This window comes from Oryza brachyantha, chromosome 2 (genome assembly GCF_000231095.2).
Source record: "Oryza brachyantha chromosome 2, ObraRS2, whole genome shotgun sequence".
In the NCBI taxonomy this organism is placed as follows: domain Eukaryota; kingdom Viridiplantae; phylum Streptophyta; class Magnoliopsida; order Poales; family Poaceae; genus Oryza; species Oryza brachyantha.
In genome coordinates, this window is record NC_023164.2 from 22,984,415 (window position 1) to 22,996,470 (window position 12,056).

General features: G+C 40.8%; 2 protein-coding genes across 2 annotated transcripts; one reads left to right on the forward strand and one right to left on the reverse strand.

The window, feature by feature from the left end:
• Positions 1-148: 148 nt before the first annotated feature.
• On the forward strand, positions 149-3,127 carry LOC102710180 (organelle RRM domain-containing protein 1, chloroplastic). Its single transcript, XM_015833452.2, has 9 exons — positions 149-473; positions 539-636; positions 799-1,048; positions 1,136-1,233; positions 1,347-1,412; positions 1,891-1,959; positions 2,387-2,455; positions 2,546-2,652; positions 2,736-3,127. The coding sequence occupies exons 1-9, from the start codon at positions 157-159 to the stop codon at positions 2,856-2,858; spliced, it is 1,197 nt and encodes a 398-aa protein (XP_015688938.2). The 5' UTR covers positions 149-156; the 3' UTR covers positions 2,859-3,127.
• Positions 3,128-3,141: 14 nt separating this feature from the next.
• On the reverse strand, positions 3,142-4,665 carry LOC102718628 (pentatricopeptide repeat-containing protein At3g22690-like). Its single transcript, XM_015833239.2, has one exon. It carries the CDS (start codon positions 4,616-4,618, stop codon positions 3,152-3,154), a length of 1,467 nt encoding a protein of 488 aa, XP_015688725.2. The 5' UTR covers positions 4,619-4,665; the 3' UTR covers positions 3,142-3,151.
• Between the last annotated feature and the right edge of the window lie 7,391 nt (positions 4,666-12,056).

Consider the following 12,056-nt stretch of genomic DNA (forward strand, 5'->3'; position numbering starts at 1 on the left):
CTAATGGAGATATGGGCTACGAATTGGGCTGTTGGGCTAACGCGTCAACTGGCCCATGTAAAACGCGAGATATTTCGCTCGCGGCCCACGCGGGGTGCTCGTCTTCTCCTTGCTAGCCCGTGAGGCGGTGACTAGCCACACGCGCAGAGTCGGGAGATGGACGCCGCCCGCGCCGCCCTCCTGGCCCGCGGCCTCGCCGTATCCACCACCGCCGTCGTCGCCACTGCCACCCAAGCCGTATCGGTTCCTCGCCTGTCTCCGTGCACCCGCATACGGCGCCAGCGCCGCTTCCTCCGCCTGGCCTCCGCTGCGGCGTCGTCTCCGCCGCCGCTCCCTGCTGCTTCGGCGCAGCCGCATTGCTCTAGGTGGGTTGTGGAGATGGAGAAACCCCCCGCCCCCGCGGGAGGCGGCGAGGTGTCCCGTGCGGAGGCCGTCGACTACTACGTCGCCACACTAGCCAGAGTTTTGGGGAAGTAAGCGGCGGGGAGCTGTTTTTTTTTTTCGTTCCGCGTTTTCTGAGACTGAAAGGATCGTGTAGCCAGGAAGAAGCACAGATGAGCATATACGATGCTTCATGGGATGGGAGCTACAAGTTTTGCTGCGAGATTGGTGATGAAGCGTCAAGGGACCTTTCAAGTATGTTGTTGAATTCTTCAATGAAGTGAATTGTGCCGTTTTAATAAGCTGATGCTGCTTTGTGCAATTGTGTGTGACAAATGTTTGAATTTTAGTGGTAGATGTTTTCTGCTATAACCTTAGCTTGCCATTTATGTTAGCTTATGCTCTCCCAATGTACAGAAATTCCCGGGGTATTAGCTGTTAGGCCGGATAAGGCTGATAAATCAGAGAAAGAACAGAAGGATAATCGTGGCTTGGACATCTCGTCAGCTAACCTTGCAAATTTCAGTGATGCTGTGTACGATAACTCATGTTCTAGTGGGGAAAATGAGTTTTGGCTTGTACGAATGGAGAAGCCTGGGGTTGAAGTTGTGACAAAGGCACAAATGGTGGACCATTATACCCAAATCCTCACGAAAGTGTTGGGGAAGTATGTAGCGTCATCACCAACCTAGCTGCTATTTTGCTATCTATACCCTGTGTATGATACAGCTGTTCTTTCTTCCCAACTTTCTAGTGAAAAGGATGCGCAGGTCAGCATATATCACATTTCATGGGAGAGGGATTATGGTTTCTGCTGTCACATTGAGAAAGCATGTGCAATGGAGTTGGCTGGTACGCACCTTTGTTGTCTGTTTTTAATATGCATGTAATATGATTGTTCCATTTTTATAAAAAAAACTGTATATTTATTTAGACACGTTGACGGTATAAAGTTTACATACCAGATGTTCCTGGAGTGTCATCTGTTCAGCCAGACACAAATTTTGGATCTGACAACAAAAACTACAAAGGTTTGACTAATTTATTCTGTTTCTCATAACTCCAATACATATATTTATGTTCTGGTCTTGAATCCTATTATCAAAATTGTGACTTTTTTAATGTCATGTACCACATCAATAGTTTTTACCTTTAATTTTCTATTCCAACATGGCATTTCCTGCTAACAAGCAAAATGCTCTGTTCCCGACTCCTAGCCACCTAAGAGTGTGGCTGAAAATATGGATCACTGTGATTCATGCCTCTAGTCTGAACTACAATATTAGACATACCATCAACTTATTAGTGCTACTGTTAAATAGTCTTTGGATCTTAATCTGGTATAAATATCTTGGGTTCTGTTATATCTTGTACTCACTGACATATTTTCCCCTGAAAACATACCTAGTAGGCCTTGCAGGTAACATCATAGTACTAAGGAAGAATGAATAAAGCACCCATATTGTTAAAAGCTGAACAAAGCTACTTGTGTTTTTTTAATGATTTCAGGCAATGACAGCTTCAAATCATCGGAAGCTACTCGAGCTGATGTCAAAACTAAAAGGCTCTTTGTTACAGGTCAGCCTATACTATACATGAATTTCAGCATGTTTATCTGGTCATTTATCATTTAAATGAGAATGCCCTCTGCTTTGTCCTGGAGTAATATTTTTTGCATTCCATATCGAATTCAAGATGTGCACAGTTTTTGTTATCTCAGTGGATAGGTAGGCTGTATAAATTAGACAATAAGAGCCTATATGAAGTATAGTCTTAAAATGTGAATGGCTATACTCCAGTGAGAAATATTGGCCAGATGCAAAGCAGATGAAAAATAAGTCTTCCTTCAGGTTAGAAGTCATACAAAAAGGAGAGATGAAAACTTCTGTTGCTTTTGCTCTCATCTGTGAGGCGAGCAGCACTTCACAACAAAAGGATACACTAATAAAAATAATTTCTTGTTTATATCTTCTTGTACCTAAGTTTGGTGTAGTATTTCTGGCAGGACTTTCATTTTATACATCTGAGAAAACTTTGCGGGCCGCCTTTGAGCCTTTTGGTGAACTGGTTGAAGGTTTGTGATACTAACACAGAAATGCTTGTACCTCTCCATTCAGATCTTTTTGTTTGAGATATTGAGTTTCATCGAGTTACATTATTACAGTGAAGATAATAATGGACAAGATATCAAAAAGATCAAAGGGGTATGCTTTCATAGAATACACCACAGAAGAAGCTGGAGGTGCTGCTCTGAAAGCAATGAACGGACAGGTAATCTGACAAAATTCTCTTTGTGGTATCCTCTTCAAGACATTATTTATCTCTTGAGCTTATATGTGCGTGTCAATTTGCAGATAATAAATGGCTGGATGATAGTTGTCGATGTTGCTAAAACTAGATCAAGAGACCGTCAACCCCCATCTACTGCATTAGGTAGATCCCATCAAATGCTTCGATCACGTTATCATACTGGATGAACCTTTCTTTACAAAGGCATGACACCTAGCGATTAGACACAAGATTAGCGTGCAGACGACAGTTTTCTGATGGTGTTGTACTTTTGCGTCCCTGTTGTTCTAATCGTCGCGAGAGAAGACAAAGGTCTAGTTTAGAAGTATCTGACATCTACTAGATCAATACGATACATTCTGATACTGCATCGCTCAAACGAGCTTGAACAATTAGCTCATGTGTAACATATTTCTATCAACAAATAATGAAAAAAAAAAGAGATAGAGACATGATTGGTACAGACAGACAATTCCGTGAATTAATTTTCAAGAAGGGCAAGTGTTTCAGGTTCACTTCCAGCTGATATCAAATTTACTTTCAAATCGTCCAACATCTGATAGATATCTTCGCTTGCTGTGTGTAACTTGTCCGCAGTGACAAAGGAATGTACATGGCCATCTAACTCGATCCAGCTAAGACCAGGCTTCTTCATTACCCCATGCTCCTCCATATCCCTCCTCGTTCTCCTCAAGTCTTCCCATTGTCCAGCTCGTGCATATGTGTTGGACAACAAGACATAGGAGCTGCCATGGCTTGGCTCCGCGCTTGCCAACTTCCGAGCAGCAACCTCTGCCATCTCGACATTGCCATGGCTCTGGCAAGCAGCTAGTAGTGAGCTCCAGATCACAAGACCCGGATCTTCCGGTAGACTGCTGGCGAGTTTGAAGGCTTCTTCCAAGAACCCTGCACGGCCGAGAAGATCTACCAAGCAGCCATAGTGACGTATCGTTGGCCTGATGCCCATGGCCCTCATTAGGTTGAAGTACTTGAAGCCTTCGTCGACTAAACCCCCATGGCTACAGGCATTCAGGACGGCCAAGAAGCTGACACCATTAGGCTCAATGCCCAATTGCCTCATTTCAGTGAACAATCTTAGCGCCATCTCTGGGTGACCATGTGCTGCGAAGCCACCAATCACAGAGGTCCAGTGCTCCACATTCTTGCCGGCGACACTCGAGAAGCACCGGAAGGCGTCGGCCATGCTCCCACACCTTGTGTACATGTTGATCAAAGCTACACCAAGAGCACCATCCAGTGAAAGCCCCCGACGGATCACGTACCCGTGTGCGCTCCTCCCAATCCCAAGCAGACCAATATCACGAACAGCTGACACAAAGCCAACCATCGTGGCCTCGTCAGGTTCCAAGCCATAGACCATTGTCATCTCGGCAAACAGATCCACTGCCTCCTGAGCACACCCATGCCTCGCGAAACCAGCAATGACAGTGTTCCATGAAACCACGTTCCGCTCCGGCATTTCCACAAACACCTCCCATGCAGCATCCAGGTCGCTGGCTCGCACAAACCCATCAAGAAGCACGTTCCATGACACCACCGTCTTTACTGGCATTCCGTCGAACACCTTCCGCGCGTCGCCCAGGCGGCCAAGCCGAGCGTAGACACGTGCTAGGGAGGTGGAGGCGTAGACGCCGGAGGCGGACTGCGGGGCGCCGGACTTGACGAGGAGGGCGTGGATCTGCTCCGCCTCGGCCGCCGCCGAGGGCAGCCGCGCGCAGGCCGCGAGCGCGGGCGTCAGCGCGGGGTTGGCGTTGAGGCCGCGCCCGGAGACGTGGTGCCGGCGGAAGGCGCGGAGAGCGGCGTCCCCCGGCAGCGCGGCGCGGCATCGGACGAGGGCGGCGCCGTCCTGGGCCCGTTTGGAGAGGGGTGGTTTTGGCGGGAGAGAGGAAGTGGCGGGGGAGAAGAGCGAGCAACCCAAAGCGCCCATGAAGCATCTCTCTTCCGCTAGTACTGCAGCCAACAATGATGACGCAGAAAAGGTGCCGGTACAAATGTACGAGTAAAATACAAGCGAATACACTGTCTGTCCTGTATTTATATATCAATAAATATGTTTCAGATTTACTAGTACATATATAAATTTAAAAATATTATATTATTTAATAGTTTAGTCTGCACCTTTACTTAACGAAGGGCAGCATATTGTCTTATTGTCACCATAACATGCCTCCAAGTTTTATTTATGTACTATATTAGATTTGTAATCTTCTATTAAATTTTTAAACATTTTTCTCTTAAATGGTTATATACAAAGCCATATAATTTCAACATAAAAGCGAGTGACCCACAGGCAAGATTTTAATCGAACGGATGATTGGTTATAACAGCATGTACGGTATGGCTCCAACTCTATCTTTTTTGGAGTCAGAGTCCAACCAAATAGTTTTAAGTTTCACCCAAAATAGGAGCGAAGCAAGCTGGAGTGTGAAAAAATAAACTAAATGGATGGAATTAGATTAATCGGAGCCGCTCTACAACTAAACTCCATGCTCCTCTCGTAAAGAGTTGAAGCCTATCAAACAACCCCAAGTCAGAAATAAATTAGTGCCAGTTACATTCTACTGTGAGTTGATGGATTTCCCCAAGATCATTAATTTTGGACAAACTGGTATGTGGAATCAAGTCCACGAGCAAAGCTCGCAACACTTCAAACGAGAAAAACTCATTCCAGTCCCTGAACAACAGTAATCACCAGGAATATAAAAATACTCTGTACCAACACTTATTGAGAAAACTTACCATTCCAGATTACCGACAAAGGATCGATGATTTTGGATCCCGTAACCGATATTTGGCATCTTGTCCACGAGCAGATGTTTTGTACAAAGTTGGCAATTTGTGGATGATTTTGATGAGTGACGCAAAGGAAAAAAAGATATGTCTGGCTATAATTTTGATAAGGTAAATTACACCTATGATAAACAAACTTGTATGGTTCGTGCAAATTGGAATAATAGCTTGTAGATCGCTCACTCTGGTACAACAACTCGCATACAACTCATGCAGTCTGTGCACACCAGAGCTAAAACAGATCTATCTCACAATCAAAATGACCAAATACTGATGTTGTATCGGCTTCCACGTGGCATAATTTGGTCATGGTTTGCTTTTCTTAAATGCATCTATTATTGATGATGTATGGTGACCTAAAAAGCATTGGGAAAACTGTTGTGGTTACTAGGTTGAACATCTCCGAAAAATTTTGAGCTTTGAAAGCTCTTCAGCAGAGATGAACGCAAATGGAAACAAAGAGTGATTGATCTGTGCCGCACAATAGCCGACGTGGAATCCAAGTCAATGTTATGCATCAAACGAACTAATTATTGTGGTGTTATATCGGATTAAACGATTAATTTATAAGTTGTACAATTTGTATTTACCATATAAGGGCACGTACAACACACAGCCAACAACCGTCGACATGCAGCTAAATCAGCCTTTTGATCCAACGTGGCAAGCATTAATTTCGGAAATAGATGAGCGTCGGCGTCTCGTTCGTCTACAACATCTTCGCGTGCTCCGAAGCAAAACATCCGCTCCCAGCGCGCGTTGTATTGCTCGTCGATGGCTTGCTAGATCGGATACGCGCGCGCGAATTTTTTTCCCTTCGCGGCAATCTTCGCGCCTCCTCCCTGCCAAGCCTCCAACCCTCCGCCCAAAACTGGCTACCCATGTCTCTCCTCCCAGATCCACCCCTTTCCTAGCTCCCAAACTCTAGCTACCTGCGTCGGCGAGCACCATGGGGATCGAGGAGAAGCATGCGGCGACGGCAGCGTGGGATTTGCTCAAGGTGCAGGCAGCCCGGGAGCGGAAAAAAGCAGTTGCGCAAAAGCGGCAAGTGACAGCTGCAACACACGGGACGACGACGCAGATGACGGCGCCAAGGGTCCTGCCGTGACACTTCCTTCAATGCCTTCCACACCTCCTTTAGCGGCAGCACGCCAGGTGCAGCAGCACGTCCTGCAAGCGCTTCACCAGCTTGCTTCTTGAACGACGCTGGGGGCTTCTTCAATGGTTCCAACACCTTCTTCAGCAGACCTGGTCAAAGCTCTATGGCTCAACAATGAATTAATCAATCCTCAGATCCAGTAACTTGGTAAGGTGTACAACTTACTGTGTACATTTTCATGATTTGGACCGTGGTATATTTTGTACGATTTGGTAGGATTTGGCATCCTTGGTGAAGTGATGAACTACTGCTATGTTGTTGTGTGAACTGCTGCTATGAAGTGTTGCCGTCTATGTAAGCACCAAGAATGGCTACTAAATCAATTTTACACTTGATCTTCATTGTTTGATGTGTCAAAAGATGCATTTATATAATGCAGACAACTAAATAGACGACCCACTATATGAGCTGTCTGTTTAGCTCTAAATAAACAGCTGTTGTTAAACCTTTGTATGTGTCCTAAATTTATGTACTATGAGTATGATTTACTGTGTTGATAACCTAACCTCACCTGCCTTGAGAAAAGAGAAATGGATAGTTGTGGCCCCTCCCTTTCCAGCTTTTAATTAAAGTGCACATTGTTATTGGAGATCATCGTGAATCCTCTTTCCATGATATCTGAGCCTTTTGCTTCCATTGCAGTGCTACATATTGTGTTTGTTTAGGTTTTAGCCTATATTCACTCGCCACCAACTCTCCTCCAATAAGCCTATAAACATTCTTCATCTCTCCCTATTTAACAAGGCTATTATATTTTGGTAAAAGAAAGGATGATAGTCTAATTATCTATAACTCTAGCTCCCCTGATATAAAGCCAACGACGACACAGATAACATGCATAAATTTAATTAATATTAATAAATCAGAGTTAAACTTATGTACCTAGTCCAACATCTTGTATATCATTGTCTACCTAGTACTTTGTTTAAATTAATATCTTCACGTACACGAGTAGCATTGTTTACACGGGTGCTGATACATGAGGTCCAGCATATACGACAACCGGAGCACAAATAGATATTCTTTTAGTAAAGATAGAGTAGTGTGATTAACAAGTTACTGATAAAATAAATTTTAACATTATCTTGGTTCTATGAAGACCTTAATTGTAAAGCTACTACTCTACACAAAAGCAAGTGGAACCAGAGCAGTAGTATAATGTGAGCCCGGTTGGCCATCATCCATCCCGAAAAGCCTTTCCTGACAGGTGTTGTTTCATCATAAGGCAATGATTGACACTTGTCCGGCCACTTTGTACATGAAAAATGCAAGGTCGCTTTTGCAGGCCAGGGAATGAATTGGGACGGGATCGCATGCATGCATTGGTCTCTCGGCTTTGCATCCTTGCTTTCCTCGAAGCCAAAAAAACCTCGTAACTTGGAAATTAGAAAGGACATTGAGGTTAGTGGCTTCACCGCCATTATCGAAGCGAGCAGAGCTGCATGCACTAGGATTGGTCCGGCTGACCATCGTACCACGTGGGTTCGCCGAGCAAAGAGAAGGCAGCTCCGGAGCACAAAGCCGGCCGGAGCGATCTCCCGTCTGATAATTCATGATGCACGCACATGCAAGCATGCAACACGCATGTAGTAGTATATCCGTAGAAGAGCAGATATAATAGTAGACTATAAAGCCCACCTATAAATATATTTTAAGATGATAAGAGAGAAAAGAGAAGTGCAACAGACTATATAGACAGTTGTAGCACGAACTTCAAAATACACGTGTGTATGACAGGTAGGGCCGAATATTAATTATGTAGCATGGATATATGTATTCAGGTTCAATCATCGAGAACAGAGAAGATTGATGGGCCTGGTTGGTTTGGAGAGAATTTAAACCCTACTAAAATAAAAGTGATATGTTTGGTTTAGGTCATGTTTAGTTCTAAAAATTTTCAAGTTTATTCACCCGTCACATCGAATTGTTGGACATATATATATAGCATTAAATATAGTTAAAATAATTAATTGTATAGTTTAGAAGCAATTTGCGAGATAAACTTTTGAGCCTAATTAGTTCATAATTAGTCATAACTGCTACATTAACCCACGCGTGCTAATGACGAATTAATTAGGCTTCGTGTGGTGTTTTTTTGACACCTTATATAAGTAATTTTTAATTAGTCATCAAAATAGTCTTCTGATATCCGGTCAAACATCTCAACCCAAAAATTTTCGCGAACTAAGCAAGCCCTTACCATGATTGTTTCTTTTGATGATGAAAGATAAACGATAAAAGATTATCTAATTTTTTAAATAGTTATGCAATGGTACAAACGATAAAATTAATCACTATAGGGTTGAAGATCTACTTTAGAAATACAAGATGATGAAATTCTATAGAGAAACTTTACGCAAATTAAGCACACACTCATTTAGTGGTTCGAGAAACATGCACAAAAAACCGAGAAATAATCTGAGAATAATTTAATTAGTAAACGAGTGCAGCCTATATACTGGAGTTTGAAGCCAAAATTTTAGCCGGGTTGCTTGTGCTGTCATTTGATCTGGTACAGTACGTACCGAACATTTTGGCATAGTGTGGTTTCGTCGCTACAAAAATTCTCGTAGGAGAACATCGGATAAAATTCGCATTGCTAATTAAAATTTTGGTATGATTCATTAATTTGTGTGGAGTGGCGGATTAAAATTGTAGGCGATGTATGCCAAAAAAATCACTTGAAAAATATTTTTCTGGGTGGATGTAATATATAGTTACTACATCTGTCATATTGTAAGGTTTTCCACCTTGCCTAAATTTATCATTTGATGAATGCATATAATTTACATATATATATGTCTAGATTTATTAGCATCTATATGAATCTAGACAAATTTAGAAAGTCTTATATAGAAAACAAAGAAAATATTATACATCATCACGAAAATTGTTAACCTGTACTGTGAGCATTTGGCCTCCATGGGATGTGCAAGAGCCATGCCCCCCTCCCGGGGGTGCTTTTCGAGAAAGAGATTAAGTGTTATTAATTTACTGATCAAAACGGCGTCTTGCAACACCCCTACTAAGGGTCTGTTTAGATCCATTTGGAATAGCAAATGATAAATGATAAAAGTCTCGATGATAAAAGTTTTGGCATTGTATTTTTGCAAGTTGGTGTTTAGAGACATGCAAAAGTTATCATTTTTTTTTGACAAAAGTGAGAGTTGGTCCGCGTCTCTATGCACTTTTTGGTGAAAATTGTTACTCTAGACTGCCAAATGCAAAATTGTCATTTTCTTATCCTAGTATTTAGATCCATTTTACCAAAAAGTACTCCAAAATAATAAAACTTTTGTCATTTGAAGGATCTAAACAGGGCCTAAAATAATCTTTCTTCACACCAAAAGCCCAGCCCCTGACAAAGTGCCTGTATATTAACGTGCAAAAGCAATACTAGCTACTTGAAATGGGCATAGACATCAGAAACCGTTGGTATACGTAGAATTAGCGTACTACTAATTATAAGATGACATGCACTTTTGTTATATACTAACATATACGTAGGATCACAATAGGAAAACAAAAGTTCATGTTATAGGATGGAATGATGTCGATACTCCCATATTAGAATTAGACCCTTCCATGCTGCCAAGGGACACATCCTCATGACGTGTTGTGGTAAAGCAAGCAACAGACAAGATAGCTAGAACATATTTTGAAATTCATGTAAGACATTTGTACTTTTATATGCACACCTTTTTAATATATAACAAATACTATTATATAACTACAAGAGTGGATTTCCAAATCAATGGGCAAACTAACCATAAACCATGGTAATGATGAATCTCGCGTAACTATATAGTTAATTGTCACATATACTTGTCACTGATGTGCATAGTAGTTTCAATGATTAATTCAGGTCATAGTCATATATCAACCAAAAAGCAAAACACCCACGACAAAAACTTCCCATGAGAAATTTCATATAGCAAAAAGGACGAATAATGAGAAGGCATTTCTAAACCTATGTTCAGATTGGTCCAATTAAACCACTCAAAGATTCTTGTACTATGTGATGATTAAAAAAAGTATATAAGCCTTTGAGCATATTGTTATGGTTGGTTAGATAAGAGCATCCATGGATGCCCAATTTCTATAGAAACCTTATAAAACTCAATATATATAGACTGAATTCACAAAAGGCACATTATAGTTTTCAGATTTATCAAGTCTTAACATATATAGCCTATGGATATGATATTATCATATCTGATAAAAGTGACTTATATCTGCTCAACTTGAGATGATTAATTTCTGCTGTAATTAGGTTACAATGATAATTATTAGCTGACTCTCTCTGTTGCCATGCAAGAAAATAAGATGATATGGAGAAAAGAGAAGTGAGGTGAGAGAAAAATAGTTGATATGCATGCCAACAACTTAGAGTTGACTCTTTTTGCATTTATGTAAGAAAAAAATTTGTTGCATGGGGTAAATTAAAAGGAAAGAAGAGTAATAAAAAATATATTTCATGATACTAATGAAAAAAATCAAATCTGACTCTATCTTTTTACATACGCTTATAAAATAAGTCAGTAATGCTGATTTGGACGAGGAAAAAATCAATACTAGAGTCTACATACCTTTGGATATGTTCTTAGTATCTTATCAATCTTGCAATAATGTTGATCAAACTTAATGATCAGGATTACTAGAGCACCTATCCTAAAAATCCACGCATCAATTCCATTATCATGCTAGAAAATTAGAAAGTTATGCATTAATTAGAAAAGTATATATCCACATTAAATTGACTGAAATGCTAAATAATCATCCATGGTACATTGGTACCTATGACCTCGTCCTAAAATAAGTCAATTTATTTAGTTTTTAGATAAAATGTTTAACTCTTGTCTTATTAATAAAATTATGATTAATATTTTTTATTAGATGATAAAACATGAATTATACTTTACGTGTGACTAATTTTTTTAAAAAGTTTATAATCTTTTTATATAAAACAGATGGTCAAACGCTCGACAAAAAACTAAAAATATTCTTCTTTGAGACTGAGTAGTGTAATGAGATTGACATAATTTAATACACACACTCATGACAAATAAAACCGTGTATAATTATTTGTCGTTTAGGACAACCAAATTACTAAGGAAAACCTATCAACAAAACATCTGTCCGAAGCGACAAATAAAATTGACCGGAGATAATCTCTTCTGTAACTCGTACGTACGTAACTACGTATGAGACTTCAGCATGGATTCATGTCCAGCTAATTAATTGTTGTAAGCAATAAGATGCATGGTGAATCCTGTCATAGCACTTATATGACAGTACTACACCTAGTTTAGCTTAAATTTCTGTAGCCAGCATTACATTACGCACGGCTTGATGGCTATTTAAGCAAATGATGAGGTGTACAATATGCGCTGCGTATGTAAAATGTACTTATCTA

Bases quoted from the DNA above. Each gene is read 5' to 3' on its own strand.
- LOC102710180 (XM_015833452.2), top strand. From the start codon at position 157: ATGGACGCCGCCCGCGCCGCCCTCCTGGCCCGCGGCCTCGCCGTATCC. The intron at 637-798 runs GTATGTTGTTGA...CCCAATGTACAG, and splicing joins AGCGTCAAGGGACCTTTCAA to AAATTCCCGGGGTATTAGCT. The intron at 2,456-2,545 runs GTTTGTGATACT...ACATTATTACAG, and splicing joins TTTTGGTGAACTGGTTGAAG to TGAAGATAATAATGGACAAG.
- LOC102718628 (XM_015833239.2), bottom strand. From the start codon at position 4,618: ATGGGCGCTTTGGGTTGCTCGCTCTTCTCCCCCGCCACTTCCTCTCTC.